Raw genomic sequence first — 17,919 nt, 5'->3', positions numbered from 1 at the left:
CGCTGCAGGTGCGTCACGAGCACAGAGTGTACGGCTAAACATGTGGCGTGACGCAGAGAAATCGGCAGCCAATCCGAATCAAGGGTGGGCGTGGCAAACACGGATAACGGATCCACTTTCTCCCATCTTCCAGCGGACGTCAAAATAGACCTTCAGAGTACTAACAATCAAATATTTGAATAAAGAAATATTCCAACTGTAATAATGTAGGCCAAGCGGGAAAATGGAGAGGGTGCTCACCGATGTAGGAGCACGCTGACGTGAGTACGCTACCGCCCGCGGTTAGCTTCCTGCTATTGCGCTATCAAAGCTAGGTATGCTAGCTGACGTGCTAACGACGTCAAGTAGATTTAAAATGTTGCTTTCTGTTGACAAGTGCATTAATGCAGTCTATTGCATTCCCTTTATTGACGATATATCGGTTAATGAAACGCACTTGCAATGTTAATAAATCTCAGTCTCAATTGACAGATTGTCAGTGTCAGGTGCATAAATGCACAATATCATGACTAACTGCATTATTATCATATTGCTATTTCATCCTAGCCTGTTGGTCTCCTGCCGCCCCCAGTCAAGATGTCCTTGGCTCAGAGGGTCTTGTTGACCTGGGTGTTCACCCTGGTCTTCCTCATCATGCTCGTACTCAAACTGGATGGGAAGGTAGGACATTGCTGCATACATTTCTAACAGATGAAATAAAAATGCGTTTTCAATTTGCATTGTAGGTGCAGTGGAGCTGGTTCCTCATCTTCCTGCCAGTGTGGGTCTTTGACGGCATCCTGCTCCTCATGCTCACCATCAAGATGGCCGGTCGCTGCAAGCCAGGTTTCGACCCGCGGAACGGCTCGCCGGACCTGCGTCTGCGCGCCTGGTACCTGGCGGCCATGTTGCTCAAGCTGGCCTTCTGCCTGACGCTGTGTGCCAAGCTGGAGAAGCTGGCGGAGGTGAAGCTCACATTAGTGTGCATCCCGCTGTGGACCATGCTGCTGGGAGCGCTGGTGGAGCTGGGACTCAATATCTTTCCTGAGAGGAGAGAGGCCTGACAGGGACGATGGAACAAAAACTGAAGACAATGGAATCATTTCAAAAGATGTCTGACTGATTGTATTCCTCCAAGTCTACTGTGAAAAATACACTGGATTATTTGTGTTGACAATATGTTGAGTATAAATCCCTCGTGTTTTGCGATTGTGCATGTTTCACAATTCTCAAGCTCAATTATTATCCTTTGTGTCCAAAGTCAAGTACTGTGCTCAGTAGCTGAAGTTACATATTGTCAAGAGTTGTCTCAACCCAGCAAATTGTGACATGCTGGTTTGAAATTAGCCTAAATTTAATGAACAAATGAATGGATGTGACACATTATGTCTCATGAACGGATTGCATTATTTTGCACTGTGCTGATGCGATCTCCCCAGCCTTCTCGCTCGCTTCCGAGTCCACTGAGCAAGCCGGCAGAGATGAAACAGGTGGACGAGGATGAGGAAGATCTTCCAATGTTGGCAATGTCCTCTTCCTGTCTGCACTCCTCTTTGATCCCCTTCTTTGCGTCTTCTTCCTCCCACTTTATGTCCAGCTGACACAATACCACAAACAAGTCGAACAGTTCACGCAAAAGCGTTCGTCAAGCGGAAGCACAGGCTGGAAGAGGGCGGGCACAGGACCGAGAGCAGCAGCAGGGTCACAAAATAAATGCATTAAAAAAATCAGGAATGAAAGGAACAACACGACGTGAGGGAGTGCCCTCTTACCCTCCTTCCATTTCGTCCAGAAGCTTGCTAACGATGCGGATGAGCATGCAGGAGGCGAACGGCGACTTGAGCCCCGACTTTGTGAACTTGTGAAGCATCTTGGTGACGGCCGGCCAAATTTTAGACTGGGTGTGCCGCTTCACATTAACGATAATCTGTCCCACTATTTCATTATTCGCGGCATCACGTTGTGTCACTGACAGCGTAGTGGTACAATCCCTGACTTGTGTGCGGGCAGCGTGGGTTCGGTTCCCAGTCGGTGACGGTGTCTATGTCGATCCTGTGATTGTCTGGCGACCCGTTCAGGGTGTGATACACCCGTTGTCAGTTGGGATAAGTTCCGCCACTCTGTACAGGATAAGCAGTGCCGTGTTTTTTTTTTTGCAAGATAGTTTAGCTGCGACCCGGAAGTTAAACAGACCGGAAACGGAAGCGAAGAATTGTTTGGAAGCGTGATGTTGTGTTCTGTGTTTGTTCCCGTTAACTAAGTGTTTTTGGCACTGTTTATTTGTGCAAAGGCGTCCACAATGAAGGAATATTGGCTCCACGTCGTTTTAGCAAAGGTAACGCGTCCTCAACTTTTCCACGTTTTCGCAGCTCTTTCCTTTAGAAGTATATTTCTGTTTAAAAAGAAACATTGTCTCATATTTAGCTTGTTCCTCATGCGACTCGGTTAGATAAAAACATGATGTGCATGTACACAATCTATCGCGACGCTTTACTAGTGCTATTTGGTCATGTAACTATTTTTAATTAAACTATCTGTCAAAAACGAGAGTCTCAATATCTTAAAGTACAAATACATGTATTGTCTGTTTTAAAAGTTTTTAAAGATCACACTGACCTTAACGAGTGTATTTATGCTTTCGATTAAAAATGGACAGCATGTCCTTAAAAAAAAACATTTAATTATTAGCGGCATCAACATTAGAGTATTTTAATACCGAGTAGTTATTGGTTGGCAAGCCACGTTTTTTTTCTTTATGCAAATCGGGGATATGCAAATTAGGGCGTATGCAAATGAGCTCACTCAATGTTTATGTTTTTGTTGATTTTTACATGATGGAGGATGTTTTGGACACCAAACAACCGACAGATTCAGAGTTCTGGACATCTAGACTCGTCTGCACTCCAAACACGGCAACTTTTTTTTGGACAGGTGAGTGTTCTGTTTCAAGGCAAGGGACTCCATGCTCTGTGCTTAAGGGGATGGCATGCCAAATCACTCCAAAAAATCTAAAAAAAATAATTTTGCCGATTTTCATTCTAATGAAACTTTATGTGCTTGGTAGTGATGGCATAACATTAAATCTAAAATTTGAGGTCAATTAGAGCAGTCTTTAGGGACGACAAACCCACGCATATTAATGAGTTTGGCAAAAAGGGGCGTGGCTACCTTACTTTAAGCCCTTTTTTCTCAGGAACTACTTTGTCAATAGTCACAAAACACATATTTTTGGAATGGGAACTTAACAAGGAATCCAAATCTGCAATTATTTAGCAGATCAGTGCATATTTTTTTAACAGCTGAGCTCATTAATATTCGGGTGGCTGTAACTCCAAAATCTCTACTCTGATTGACCTCAAATTTGAGATTTAGTGGTGTGCAATCACTATCAACAAGTACAGCAAGTTTCATTAAAATCAAAGTCAGCTTGGTTTTAAACCCACTGAGTGATTTGGCATTGAATGACCCCTTGAGGAGGTGAGTGTGATGACACTTAGTCATTTTTCAGTGCGTCTTGACCTCTGCTTCATCTACTGCACACATCCAAGCTCATCATTCAATGCTTTTGAACATTTGTTTATTTTGAAATTATTTAAAAATAATTTGTTTTATTAATAAGTTGCCAAAATAAAACTGACTTGTTGTTTTATTAAAATGTTTTTTTAAGTAAAAATATTTTGCCTGCTTCAGAAAAATAATAGTTTAAAAAAAATCCTGTAGCACATGTTCAGAAGCATGAAATGATGTTCTTGTTGTGTTTGCAAGTGTTGTGCAGTACTTGAAGCTTTGGCCTGTTGTGCAGATGTGACATCACACACTCTTCCTCAAGCACACATCGTTGTGTCCTCTGCTGCTGCTTCCATGTAGAGCCTGTCAGCCAGTGTTTGAGTTTAACTTAAGTCAAACTTCATTGCTAAATTTGTGTCAAATTGTTTAAAAGTATATTGTTCAACTGTAATGAGAATTATTTTGTTGCTAACTTCACCCTGAATGAGTTTTTGTTTTATTTTTTTAAATATAGAAATTAAAAAAAAAAAGCATTATTATCCACAATTTGTTTTTGTCATGTTCCATTCAACAATGGATAGCAACTGGACTGTTTGAGATTTTTGTTTGGTCTCTGATGTGAGCAGGCTTCTTGGATTCATGCTCAAGGCCAAATGACGAGCATTCCCGTCTGGCCTTGAGCATGAATCCAAGAAGCTTGTTCGCATCAGAGACCAAACAAAAATCTCAAACAGTCCAGTTGCCATCCCTTCACCAAATGAGAACATTACAAAAACAAATTGTAGATGACAACGCTTTTTAATTTTTTAAATTTAATTCAAAATTTTTTTAAAATTAAAACTCAGTCAGGGTGCAGTTAGCAATCAAAACACCCAGACAAAAACTGCTTTTTATTTATTTTATTTTTTAACAATTTGACACCATTTCAGCAATGTTTATGTGTGACAAAAGTTAAACACTGGATGACAGGCTGTACATGAAAGCCGCAGCAGAGATCGCCACAATGTGTGCTTGAGTCAGTCATGTCCGTGCCCTTTAACCTCTGCTTGATGTATGACATATGGTGTAAAATGATGTATTTAAGAAAAAAAACTGCTTCTCTTTAAAATATATTGTTGAACTGTAAATCGCGTCTCCGTGTTTTATTGCTCACTACACCCTCACGAGTTGAAAATGGCCTTGTTCTGGATGCCAACTGGACTGTTCAGGTTGTGCTGGAAAACGTTTGGCCTCGACTCGGAGCGGGCTTGTTGGTTTCATGCTCAAACAGCAGATGGCGAGCTGTCTTTGCTGCCGTTTGAGCATGAACACAAGAAGCCTGCTCGGACGAGAGGCCAAAAGTCTTCTAGCACAACCTGAGCAGTCCGGTTGCCGTCCAATCACGGCCCAGAAAAAGCAAGTTTGTAGCCACACCCACTTTGCAAATCTTCATTTGTCATGCAAAAAAATTTCCATATCTCCACCCACCTCTTGAAAAGACCAATCGGAATCTGCTATGCAAAATTATTTGCCTAGCTCCGCCCACTCGGCCAAATTGACCAATCAGATTGCCGGTATGCAAATAAATTTGCATAGCCACGCCCACTTTATACCCTAAAACCCGAAATTTGGCATTGATTTGCATATCCACGCCCCTTTATGCTAATATCAGCATTGCATGCTAATTTGTTTGCATAACTCCGCCCCCATGCAAGACCAACCAATCAGATCACTAGCTGTCTCCTTATTTGCATAGCCACACCCACTTTATTACCAAGGCCACCAATCAGATGGCTGCCTGCCCCTCATTTGCATAATGCTCCACCCACTATCCTTCACTCCCCTTTTAAGAACTAGGAATTTGATTTTATTTATTTTTATTTAAATATAAAAGATGTTACAAGAATGCATGACATGTAAGATTCTTTATTTGCAAAGTACATGTTAAATGGCTAAAAAATAAAATTAAAGCATTTAAAAAAAAAAAAAAAAAAACAGTTCACAAAAAAACCTTAACAAGTTGGAGTCATTGACAGGCGTCTCCTTGCCGCTGCCTGGTGAAATCATCAGCCAGCGGGACCAAAGCGTGGAGGGCCCAACAAAACAACAGCGATGCCAGTCACTACCTGGAGAAACGGGGACATGCGAGTTAGAGAACATTTCTTGTGCAGTCAACCTTTGACTAAATTAAACCTACCAGGCATGAAGAGGATCGAGGAGTTTGCACGGCTGCATTCACAGGAAGCCAACTCTGAAAGAGGAAAAACATTTTGAAGTTGTCAAGTGCAGTCAGAGCACGCATGTACACATGAGGGGTGGAACCGTCTTAAACTTGTCTTCCACTTCTAGGCAGGCTATTACGAATTTGGCTTCCGCACCTTCTTAATGTGGTCCTCCAGCTGACAACACCGACGCAGAGTAAGCAAAGAGCTCACAGTCAAAAAACAAGTCTGCACAAACAAGTTTTGTTGAAATGACCATTTATTTTACTTGCAGATTAAAAGTCAAGTTGCACACCAAGGGAGGAGAAGAAAAAAGTTGCAGTGGGAGGACAGCTTGGACAAGTGTGTCGTGACTTCTGGAAAACAAAAGAAAGACATTGTGAGTCCAAGCATTTCAACACCTTAGTGTTTGAGACGAAACGCACGACCACAAACCTGTCAAAATTCCACTTCAGGCATTTTGTCATGCTGGAACTTTCTGCTTGAAGACTTACAGTTGCCAGTCCTGCAAACTCCGCCATCATGTCAAACTGTTTCTGAGGACTCCACAGTGGACAAACCTAAACGAGAGGTAAGCACGAGACAAGTCCTGCTAATAATTTTTAAAAATGTTTATTTACATGTCACCATGAAAGATTTCAGGTGCAATGACGGCGTTGCACTTGTAGAAATTCCTCCTGCAGATGCAAAATTTTGGTGGCCAGCAATGCAGTCCGTGATGGCGCCTTCACTCGAAGTTTCTGCACAGTCAAAATAAAATAAAAAAAGTTAACATCTCACAGAATGTTGATCATGGCGCCATGTTTCCTCCAGCACCTGCAACAAACAAGAAAAAATATTTAATTGACTAAGTCAGAATAGTTGCTGATTCAGGTTCTCCAGGGCCAAGATGTGCTTTGGCGCCACCTGGTGGACACAAGCAGGAAGAAAACCAACATGTGAGTATTGGCACAAAATGGCAAATGTACCTTTGTGAAGGTCTTGACTGAAGCGATCTCAGTGCAGCTTTGGGAACTACAAAAGACAAATTTGTTTAAAAAATGTTCATGTCGGTCATTTTGTTTTGTAGAGTGATCAAACCTTCCATGTTGTAGCTCATCTTCACCATGTTCTGGAACAAATTAAAACATATTTGTATGCATTTGAGTGTTTTTATCTCACCAGTGAAGAGAGCAGAGCTGAGCAGGACATTTCAGCAATGACCTGGAGCACGAAAAGGGCTGAAAGACAATGGCATAGTTAGTAACATGGCATTTGGTAAGCGATATTTAAAAAAAAAAAAAAAAAAAAGACGCCATTTTAGAGTAAATTTGGCCATTCGCTGCAGGATGCAAGCCTGTGGACAGAAACTAAAAAAAAAAACAGAGCAATTGTTGATTTTCATTTGAATTGTGAGCATACAAACGGTGGCAACCTACCTGCTGCCAAACGCGGCTCTTTTTCTGCAATGCAAAAAATAAAAGTGCGTTAGTTTAAAATGTTCACAGCGTTTACTTACCGCTTCTAATCTCAACGTTTGTGTCATTATATCCCGCATTTGGAATAATTAGACATTTGAGCTGCAAGATAGAAAGGTTATTGCACGCTAAAAACTTGAATAAATGGTCAAAAATACAATTACAAGTCTAAAAAAAAAATAAACTTTAAACACTCACTTTGCCAAACCTTTTGGTCATCTTTCGGGACTTCGACGTGAAGCTGTCAGTTCGATGGAGAAAGAGGACGCTGGTTCAATTTGTCGCAGCTTAAATAGATTTTCGCTAACGACGTGGTCACGTGTTTCTTTTTTTTTTTAAAAACTTTATTCAAACAAGAGAACAAGTAAATAAAAGACTCAACTTTAAACAGAAAAACTAGAGAAAGAATCATGGAAGGAGGTGGGGATCGATTCGACGCCGCTAAGAGTTGCTTGTACCGCAATACTCAACATTAACCGTTCGGCTATATTGCCATGAACTTCTGGTGTGTTTATTCATTATAATTCACCCATCTCCATTTTCAGCGACAATTCTGTTATACTTAACACTATAAATCCAAACCATACACCGTATTTGGTGGAGCCAAAATTAGTCGAATGGTTTTCGACTTTCCGTTTGGAATAGATGTCGCCGGTTCGCATCCCGTTTTCTGCTTATGTGCAACTGTGGCGCAGTGAGCGAGACTCGAACCGATATCACCTGAACCGGACGGCAACTTTTAGACCAGTCAACCAACATAGATGAAGTTTTTGGCATTTTTTCGGTTGTATTTCTTTCTAATGTGTTTCCGTTTTATATTTTTGTATACGGATTCTATGAGTTTGCTTGTCTGGTGTGGTCCAGTGGTCTAAGCCAATAATTCCGGCTACCACTGACCTGGTTCGACTCCTGTTATTTTCCTCATGTCTATGTATGTTGAAAAAGGTTGCAAAGAGCAAGGGTCGAACTAGGTCACCGCGGTAACAGAATCCATCTCTTATACAATAGGCCAACCAGCCGTGTCATTCCGGTCCGAAAAAATGAAAGTCATTCCACCTCAACATCCACTGAACTTCGAATCCAAGGACGGTCATTCTTTTGCTTCACGACCAAGTCAACCCAGGGCGCAGTAACTCCAGTTATCCACAGGAGGGCAGTACTGCATCACGTAGTGCTCCAGCTGTTTCCTCGAAACTTATGTGTTTGGTTTGCCTCTGCCCACTATTATGTTTTTGTGTGACTCATTTGAACATAAAGAACCTGCAAAGATTGAACTTGGTTATGTCAGCTTTATTTGGAGAAACACAAGATCAGCTGCAGACCGCATGAACCTGTCCCATGCACAGCACTGTCGTTGACAAACAATACAATACACTACAATGTGGACGCTACAGCAGCCGACATTAAGAAATCATCTCATTGTGGGACCATCTGCTAATGCAAACAATCAAAACCTCGCTACTGAGCGTTTAAGCAATGTAACTAAATTAGCCACGGGTTTAAAGAAACCAAACAAAGTTTACGCAAACGCGCCGTTCAATCCAAACACTTCCTTGTTTTCATTGCATCGGGGTTTTCACTTCCGGGTTATAAAAACGTCATGTCTACTAAAAAAAACTTTATTTTCCAGACTGTCAACAAGCATGAACAACACACGGGATTAGAAAAAAATAAACCACCCCAAAACAAAACAAATCTATCGTCCGAGTTCAGTGGCTTCCTACGGTCTCGCCAACAATAATAAGACTTGAGGACCGATTTGGGAGCGTCTACGTTTTATAGCATTCGACAATAGCCACAACAGTACAACACTTTTTCATGACGTGTTTGAACACGCAATTGTTATCAGTTATCCGCCACCTGAATGAAGTTACAGCGATTCACCACAGTACGGCAGCATATGTTGTGTTTTGCTCATTTCTCCTCCAAACGTTCGCATCTTCAGTATATTTCATCTATGACGTGTTTGACCATGCAGTTATCAAGTTTTTTTTTTACAGTGACGAAAACTTTGGTCGTATTCATCACCTCCTCCTGTATATACATAAAACCAAAAGTTTCTCCTACGACTATTATTTTTTTACATAGTTTACAACTGTTATAATTTAACTTGACGAAACTGTTTGACGAAACTGTTTGGCCCGTAGATACGTAGTTGTAGTTACTTCAATTTACCACGTGAGTTCGATATTCCAATGAAATCAGTTTTTGAAACGTTATCAATCAAGATTTTTTTCCAATGACGAAATCTTTGATCGTGTTCATCACCTCCCCCTGCACATACATAAAACCGAAAGTTTCCCCAAAGACCATTATTTTTTTTACATCATACAACGAATTTTTACACCTCCCCAAAAAAACAAACAAAAAAAACTGTTTGACCGTAGTTGTAGTTACTTCAATATGCCACGGGATGGCGGTATTCCAATGCAATCAGTTTTTGTGACGTTAAAAGTCCAGTTTTTTTCCAATGACGAAATATTTGGTCGTGTTCATCACCTCCTCCTGCACATACCTAAAACCAAACGTTTCTCCAAAGAATATGATTTTTTTACATCGTACAACAGACTGTTACAATTGAACTAGACGAAACAGTTTGTATATCGTGTGCATTTATTTATCGCCGTACACATTAAATTAATGTATTATTTTTTTTAAATTGCAAACATTTTAGCTAGTAAGATGTTAGCACGCAAAAAATATGTTAGCACGCCATGAGCTCAATTAGTCGCGTCTTTAAAAGGTTTCCGGTTATGACGTCACACGTAATGTTTTTTCTTAAAAAACATACAAAGAGAATTTCAAAACATCACAATACGACAGCTAATTTTTTATTTTGGATTTTTAAATGAAGACAAGGGCTACCAGTTTGATACACGCCTGAAATACCAAATTTTCTCATTACTTTTTGACTTTCAATGTTCCAATTTTGCGCATGCTCGGACCAGCCTTAAAATTTTTCATTTTTTTTCTTTCAGTGGGGGACGAATATTTTTTTTTAACTCTGTATGTGCCGTTTGACACTCTGCGCTTTTAGTTTGTTAATCGCTTCGTCAATGTTTTTTATTTTTAGTTTTCAGCGTCGCTGCGACCCGGAAGTTAAATCCACCGGAAAAGGAAATTAGCAATTGTTTGTCTGGGTGGTTTGTTTGCTAACGTTGTTGTGTGGAATTCGAACAAACGCGCGAAGTTTGTTAAGCTACGTTAGCTCAAAATAGTCTCTTTTTTTATAGTTTACATGTGCAAAGATGTCCGCGATGCAGGAATATTGTCTCCACGTCGGCTGTACAAAATTGGCGACGTATTCTGCAAAGGTAACGCATTCTCATCTTTTCCACGTTTTCACTGCTTGCTCCTCTAAAAATAGACTTTTCTTTAAAAAACAAACATAATATACAATTTGGCGTGCCACTCAGGTGAATTTTTTGTTTTAATCAAAACATTTGGTGCATTTGCAACTGTAATGCTATTTTAAAATGTAAAAATCGTTTCTTTGCGATATCTTATAATATAAAGATATGTATTGTTTGTTTAAAATCCATTTAAATATCACACTGACCTTACCGAGTGCATTCCTGCTTTCGATTAGAAAAATGGACACCCCATCATCAAAACTAAGCTAACTTAGCTCAAAATAGTCTCTTTTTTTATAGTTTACACGTGCAAAGACGTCCGCGATGCAGGAATATTGTCTCCACGTTGGCTGTACAAAAGTGGCGACGTATTTTGCAAAGGTAACGCATGCTCATCTTTTCCACGTTTTCACTGCTTGCTCCTCTAAAAATAGACTTTTCTTTAAAACATAATATACTATTTAGCGTGCCACTCTGGTGGCTTGTTTTGTTTTAATCAAAACATTAGGTGCATTTGCAACTCTAATGCTATTTTAATGTATAATTTCGTTCTTTATACATTAACGGCTACATTACGCCGCCGACTCTGTGTGATTTATATCTTTGCTGCTGTAACGCCTCAAATTTCCCAATTGTGGGACTAATAAAGGACATCTTAATCTTTATCTTCTTTGCGATATCTTAAAATATAAATATATATATTTTATGTTTTAAATGCATTTAAACATCACACTGACCATAACAAGTGCATTCTGCTTTCGATTAAAAAATGGACAGCCCGTCATCAAAACGAATGTTACATTTACTTATTAGCGGCAAAAACGTTGAAGAGTATTTTACTACTTCGCAGCTATTGGCTGGCAAGTCACGTTTTTTTTCTTTATGCAAATGTAGTCATATGCAAATTAGGGCATATGCAAATGAGCTCACTCAATGTTTATGTTTTTGTCTATTTTTCATGGATGGAGGATATTTCGGAAGCCAAACAACCGACAGATTCAGAGTTCCGGACATCTAGACTCGTCTGCACTCCAAAGACGGCAACTTTTTTTTGGACAGGTGAGTGTTCTGTTTCAAGGCAAGGGACTCCATGCTCTGTGCTTAAGGGGATGGCATGCCAAATCACTCCAAAAAATCTTAAAAAAATAATTTTGCCAATTTTCATTTTAATGACACTTTATGTGCTTGGTAGTGATGGCATAACATTAAATCGACAATTTGAGTTCAATTAGAGCAGTTTTTAGGTGCTACAAATCCTCGCATATTAATGAGTTTGGCAAAAAGGGGCGTGGCCACTTTACTTTAAGCCCTTTTTTCTCAGGAACTACTTTGTCAATAGTCACAAAACACATATTTTTGGAATGGGAACTTAACAAGGAATCCAAATCTGCAATTATTTAGCAGATCAGTGCATATTGTTTTAACAGCTGAGCTCATTAATATTCGGGTGGCTGTAACTCCAAAATCTCTACTCTGATTGACCTCAAATTTGGGATTTAGTGGTGTGCAATCACTATCAACAAGTACAGCAAGTTTTATTAAAATCAAAATCGGCTTGGTTTTAAACCCACTGAGTGATTTGGCATTGAATGACCCCTTGAGGAGGTGAGTGTGATGACACTTAGTCATTTTTCAGTGCGCCTTGACCTCTGCTTCATCTACTGCACACATACAAGCTCATCATTCAATGCTTTTGAACATTTTTTTTAATTATTTAAAAATAATTTGTTTCATTAATAAGTTGCCAAAATAAAACCAACTTTTTTTAAAATATATTTTTTTAAATAAAAAAATATTTTGCCTGCTTAAGAAAAATAATAGTTTAAAAAAATCCTTAAGAACATGTTCAGAAGCATGAAATGATGTTCTTGTTGTTTGCAAGTGTTGTGCAGTACTTGAAGCTTTGGCCTGTTGTGCTGATGTGACATCACACACTCTTCCTCAAGCACACATCGTTGTGTCCTCTGCTGCTGCTTCCATGTAGAGCCTGTCAGCCAGTGTTTGAGTTTAACTTCAGTCATACTTCATTGCTAAAATGGTGTCAAATTGTTTAAAAAAAAAAGCGTGTTTGCGTAGTATATTGTTCAACTGTAATTAGAATGTTTGTTTTATTGCTAACTGCACCCTGACTGAGTTTTAAAAAAAAAGGTAATTTAAAAATGAAAAAAAAAAAAAATAATTTTTAAACCGTTGTTTTCCACAATTTGTTTGTCATGTTCTCATTTGTTGAATGGATGCAACTGGACTGTTTGAGATTTTTGCTTGGCCTCTGATCCAAGCAGGCTTCTTGGATTCATGCTTCAGGCCGAATGGCGAGCTGTCTCGTCTGGCCTTGAGCATGAATCCAAGAAGCCTGCTTGGCTCAGAGACCAAACAAAAATCTCAAACAGACCAGTTGCATCCATTCAACAAATGAGAACATGACATAAACAAATTGTGGATAACGCTTTTTAAAAAAACATTTTAATGACATTTAAAAAAAAATTTTAAATAAAAAAAATAATTAAAAACTCAGTCAGGGTGCAGTTAGCAATCAAAACACCCAGACAAAAACTGCTTTTTATTTATTTTATTTTTTAACAATTTGACACCATTTCAGCAATGTTTATGTGTGACAAAAGTTAAACACTGGATGACAGGCTGTACATGAAAGCCGCAGCAGAGATCGCCACAATGTGTGCTCGAGTCAGTCATGTCCGTGCACTTTAACCTCTGCTTGATGTATGACATATGGTGTAAAATGATGTATTTAAGAAAAAAAACTGCTTCTCTTTAAAATATATTGTTGAACTGTAAATCGCGTCTCTGTGTTTTATTGCTCACTACACCCTCACGAGTTGAAAATGGCCTTGTTCTGGATGCCAACTGGACTGTTCAGGTTGTGCTGGAAAACGTTTGGCCTCGACTCCGAGCGGGCTTGTTGGTTTCATGCTCAAACAGCAGATGGCGAGCTGTCTTTGCTGCCGTTTGAGCACGAACACAAGAAGCCTGCTCGGACGAGAGGCCAAAAGTCTTCTTGCACAACCTGAGCAGTCCGGTTGCCGTCCAATCACGGCCTAGAAAAAGCAAGTTTGTAGCCACACCCACTTTGCAAATCTTCATTTGTCATGCGAAAAAAATTTCCATATCTCCACCCACCTCTTGAAAAGACCAATCGGAATCTGCTATGCAAAATTATTTGCCTAGCTCCGCCCACTCGGCCAAATTGACCAATCAGATTGCCGGTATGCAAATAAATTTGCATAACCACGCCCACTTTACACCCTAAAACCCGAAATTTGGCATTGATTTGCATATCCACGCCCCTTTATGCTAATATCCGCATTGCATGCTAATTTGTTTGCATAACTCCGCCCCCATGCAAGCCCAACCAATCAGAACACTAGCTGTTTCCTTATTTGCATAGCCACACCCACTTTTTTACCAAGGCCACCAATCAGATGGCTGCCTGCCCCTCATTTGCATATTACTCCACCCACTATCCTTCCCTCTTCTTTTTTTAAGAACTAGGAATTTGATTTTATTTCTTTTTATATAAAAGATGTTACAAGAATGCATGACATGTAAGATTCTTTATTTGCAAAGTACATGTTAAATGGCTAAAAAATAAAATTAAAGCATTTAAAAAAAAAAAAGTTCACAAAAAAACATACCAAAAAAAAAAAAAACCTTTACAAGTTGGAGTCATTGACAGGCGTCTTCTTGCCGCTGCCTGGTGAAATCATCAGCCAGCGGGACCAAAGCGTGGAGGGCCCAACAAAACGACAGCGATGCCAGTCACTACCTGGAGAAACGGGGACATGAGAGTTAGAGAACATTTCTTGTGCAGTCAACCTTTAACTAAATTAAACCTACCAGGCATGAAGAGGATCGAGGAGTTTGCACGGCTGCATTCACAGGAAGTCAACTCTGAAAGAGGAAAAACATTTTGAAGTTGTCAAGTGCAGTCAGAGCACGCATGTACACATGAGGGGTGCAACCGTCTCAAACTCGTCTTCCACTTCTTGGCAGGCTGCTCCGAATTTGGCTTCAGCACCTTCTTGATGTGGTCCTCCAGCTGACAACACCGACGCAGAGTAAGCAAAGAGCTCACAGTCAAAAAACAAGTCTGCACAAACAAGTTTTGTTAAAATGACCATTTATTTTACTTGCAGATTAAAAGTCAAGTTGGACACCATGGCAGAAAAAAAAAAGTTGCAGTGGGAGGACAGCTTGGACAAGTGTGTCGTGACTTCTGGAAAACAAAAGAAAGACATTGTGAGTCAAAACATTTCAACACCTTAGTGTTTGAGACGAAACGCACGACCGCAAACTTGTCAAAATTCCACTTCAGACATTTTGTCATGCTGGAACCTTCTGCTTGATGACGAACAGTTTCCAGTTCTGCAAACTCCGCAATCATGTCAAACTGCTCCCGAGGGCTCCACAGTGGACAAAGCTAAATGGGAGGTAAGCACGAGTTAAGTCCAGCTTCTAATTTTTACAAGTTTATTCACGTGGAGAAATTCTTTGTCCTGCAGATACAAAATGTTGGTGGCCAGCGTGCAGTGTCCGTGACGGCGCCTTCACTTGAAGCCTCTGCACACAGTCAAAAATAAAAAAAGAAACTCAGAATGTTGATCATGTTTCCGCCAGCACCTACAACAAACAAAAAAAATATTTAGTTGACTTTATTCAAGTCAGAATACTTGCTAGGTCAGGTTCTCCAGGGTCAAGATGTGCTTTGGCGCCATCTGGTGGACACAAGCAGGAAGAAAACCAACACGTGAGTATTGGCACAAAATGGCAAATGTACCTTTGTGAAGGTCTTGACTGAAGCGATCTCTGCAGCTTTGGTAACTACAAAAGAGAAATTTGTTTTAAAAAAAAAAAATGTTCATGTCGGCCATTTTGTTTTGCAGTGTGCTCAAAACTTCGGTGCTGTAGCTCATCTTCACCATGTGCCGAAACTAATTAAAACATGATATCATATTTGAATGCATTTGAGTGTTTTTAGCTCACCAGTGACGAGAGCTGAGCTGGACATCTCTGCAATGACCTGGAGCACCAAAAGGACTGAAAGGTACAATGACATAGTTAGCAACATGACAGTTGGTAAGCGCATTTAAATGGAGCTGTTAAAAAAAAAAAAACGCCATTTTAGAGTAAATTTGGCCATTCTCTGCAGGATGAAAGCCTGTGGACAGAAATTAAAACAAAGCAATAGTTTATTTTCGTTTGAATTGTGAACATACAAACGCTGGCAACCTACCTTCTGCCAAACGCGGCTCTTTTGCTGCAATGCAAAAAAATGGCAAAAAAATTGCGTTAGTGGAAAGTTTACTTACTGCTTTAAATCTCAAGCATTTGTGTCATTTTATCCCGCGTTTGGGATAATTTAACCCTTGAGCTGCAAGATAGAAAAAGTTAATACACGCCGAAAACGTGAATTAATGGTCAAAGTTCCAATGATGAGTCAAAAAAAAGTAAACGTTAAACACTCACTTTGACAAACCTTTTGGTCATCTTGTCGAGACGTCGACGTGAAGCTGTCAGCTCGGTGGAGAAAGAGAACGCCGGTTCAATTTGTCGCAGCTTAAATAGATTTTCACTAACGACGTCACGTGCTTTTTTTTTTTCCTCAAAAGCTTTATTTAAACAAGAGAACAAAAAAAATAAAAGACTGAACTTTGTCAGAAAAACTAGAGAAAAGGCAAACCAGACGGGTTTCGAACCAACGCTGCTTGATGGCGTTTGCGCCGCAATCCTTGACACAAACCATTAGGCTATTTTCCTCATGACACTTCCGGTTATTTATATTCCATATATTTTATCTTTTCGAATTATCAGTGACTTCTAAATACTTTAAACTATTAATGCAGACTAAACACCTTAGACGGACAAACCGGAATTAGTCGAGTGGTTTTCGACCTTGCGTTTGGTTTAGATGTAACCGAGTTCGCATCCCGTTTTCTGCTTATGTGCAATGATGATGCAGAGAGCGAGACTCGAACCGGAGTCACCTGAACCGGACGCAAAGTTTTAGACCAGTCAACCAATGTAGATGAAAGTTTGCGCGTTTTTATGGTCGTATTTATTTCAAATGTATTGCAGTCTTCTATTTTTGTATATCAATTCCAACAAATTGCCAGTCTGCTGTGGTCCAGTGGTCTGAGCCCTCAATTTCGGCTACCGCTGACCAAGTTCGAGTCCTGTTCTTTTCCTCATTTCGATGCATGTTGAAAAAGGTTGCAAAGAGCAAGGCTCGAACTAGGTCACCGCGGTAACGTAATCCTTTTCTTATCACATGGGCCACCCGGCCGTGTCGTTTCGGCTCCAAAAAAAATGAAAGTCATGAGTAGGCAGCCTGTTTTGTTTTTTTTTCTTATTTCAGTGTTAGATCAAAATCGGGTGCTGGTCTTCCCCACCACCTATGACCCCTACCGGTTGTCAGCTACATCATCCACTGAACTTCGAATCCAAGGACGGCCATTCTTATGTATCACTACCAAGTCAACCCTCGGTGCAGTTATTCCAGTTATCCACAGGAGTGCAGTAATGCATCACATCTAGTGCTTCTCCTGTTACCTCGAAACTTATGTCTTGGTTTGCCTCTGCACACTATTGGGTTGATGTATGACTCGTTTGATAATAAAGAACATGCAAAGATTGAACTTGGTTATGTCAGCTTTATTTGGAGTAACACAAGATGACAAAGACATTTCACATAAGGAAGCCCAATTTGAATGTATTTTTATTGAACAACCATTATGCTTTATTATGGCGCAGAAGCTAAACTGAGCCCAAAAGTGAATAGCAAAAATCTATAAATAATTTGTGCTCCCCTAGAAGCGATCATAGCTGCCCTCATAGTTAAAACCATAGAAATATCACAAACGATGATCCCAAAACTGGAAAGAGGCTCACAAAAATTGAACCATAACTCTGTACTTTATACAAACATGTATTCATAGCAAATGTTATGTAAAAAATGAACAGTTTGCGCATCAACATTTATTGTGGGTACCATGTAAGGCGTGTGCACCAGGTAAAGGGAGGCTAAGAACACCCGAGATTAAGGTAAAAATGTACACGCTTAAGAATTTTTTCCTGTCGTGACGACAGCCTTAGTAGACAGCTGAGAAAGGAGATCGATAAAAATGAGCAAATGTCGCTCCACTGCAGTCCCTCAATCATGACACTTGACCTTTTCCATCAGTCCTGTACTTGGCTTGTCTTCACTTCCTCCACATGTCCACCGGGTGGCAGTAAATTGCCCACTGACCTTGATGAGCGTCTTTTATTTTATTTTATTTTTTATGTCGATGTAATAAACTTAATTTAAGATTAGTGTGGCTGGTCCGTTTTTTGTTTTAAATTTTGTTTTCAGGCTTCCATCTTGGAGAAGTCTGACGCTCATGTTTCGATCTACTAATCGAGTAA

The 17,919-nt window shown here is 40.0% G+C and overlaps 1 protein-coding gene and 2 long non-coding RNA genes across 22 annotated transcripts; 1 reads left to right on the top strand and 2 right to left on the bottom strand.

Annotated features, from left to right (window-relative positions):
• The first annotated feature begins 53 nt into the window (after positions 1 to 53).
• Positions 54 to 17,027, top strand: LOC148341230 (transmembrane protein 60-like). 8 transcript variants are annotated; one of them, XM_088289067.1, is made up of 9 exons: positions 54 to 260; positions 547 to 660; positions 726 to 2,910; positions 5,502 to 5,883; positions 5,962 to 6,066; positions 14,831 to 14,946; positions 15,018 to 15,262; positions 15,494 to 15,559; positions 16,871 to 17,027. In XM_088289067.1, exons 2-3 carry the CDS (start codon positions 577 to 579, stop codon positions 1,041 to 1,043), a joined length of 402 nt encoding a protein of 133 aa, XP_088145193.1. In that variant the 5' UTR covers positions 54 to 260; positions 547 to 576; the 3' UTR covers positions 1,044 to 2,910; positions 5,502 to 5,883; positions 5,962 to 6,066; positions 14,831 to 14,946; positions 15,018 to 15,262; positions 15,494 to 15,559; positions 16,871 to 17,027. The 8 variants fall into 8 exon arrangements, with proteins under 8 accessions (XP_088145193.1, XP_088145191.1, XP_088145194.1 ...); XM_088289065.1 differs by having other exon boundaries at positions 15,018 to 15,559; XM_088289071.1 differs by lacking the exons at positions 54 to 260; positions 547 to 660; positions 726 to 2,910; positions 5,502 to 5,883; positions 5,962 to 6,066 and adding exons at positions 10,266 to 10,458; positions 10,798 to 10,878; positions 11,466 to 11,556; positions 14,192 to 14,573; positions 14,652 to 14,754 and having other exon boundaries at positions 15,018 to 15,559.
• On the bottom strand, positions 5,216 to 7,814 carry LOC148341232 (uncharacterized). 5 transcript variants are annotated; one of them, XR_015842386.1, is made up of 9 exons: positions 7,343 to 7,753; positions 7,106 to 7,129; positions 6,849 to 6,907; positions 6,656 to 6,701; positions 6,315 to 6,427; positions 6,123 to 6,247; positions 5,983 to 6,043; positions 5,663 to 5,915; positions 5,216 to 5,591 (listed from the first exon to the last, which is right to left on the bottom strand). It is a non-coding gene; the product is annotated as an uncharacterized LOC148341232 (long non-coding RNA). The 5 variants fall into 5 exon arrangements; XR_015842387.1 differs by having other exon boundaries at positions 6,123 to 6,230; positions 6,308 to 6,427; positions 7,343 to 7,752; XR_015842388.1 differs by having other exon boundaries at positions 5,217 to 5,591; positions 5,663 to 5,716; positions 5,788 to 5,915; positions 6,123 to 6,427; positions 7,343 to 7,814.
• Positions 13,917 to 16,217, bottom strand: LOC148341231 (uncharacterized). Of its 9 annotated transcripts, none has more exons than XR_015842396.1 (8): positions 15,982 to 16,217; positions 15,749 to 15,772; positions 15,499 to 15,673; positions 15,186 to 15,230; positions 14,811 to 15,075; positions 14,673 to 14,731; positions 14,353 to 14,554; positions 13,917 to 14,281 (listed from the first exon to the last, which is right to left on the bottom strand). It is a non-coding gene; the product is annotated as an uncharacterized LOC148341231 (long non-coding RNA). The 9 variants fall into 9 exon arrangements; XR_015842397.1 differs by having other exon boundaries at positions 15,190 to 15,230; XR_015842394.1 differs by having other exon boundaries at positions 14,353 to 14,406; positions 14,478 to 14,605; positions 14,811 to 15,673.
• Positions 17,028 to 17,919: the final 892 nt, after the last annotated feature.

Source organism: Idiotropiscis lumnitzeri, chromosome 2 (genome assembly GCF_059441095.1).
Source record: "Idiotropiscis lumnitzeri isolate Australia: NSW breed Sydney's pygmy pipehorse chromosome 2, RoL_Ilum_1.0, whole genome shotgun sequence".
Classification (NCBI taxonomy): Eukaryota; Metazoa; Chordata; class Actinopteri; order Syngnathiformes; family Syngnathidae; genus Idiotropiscis; species Idiotropiscis lumnitzeri.
The sequence above is the reverse complement of the archived record's forward strand: the minus strand, read 5'-3'. Positions and strand labels throughout refer to the sequence as shown.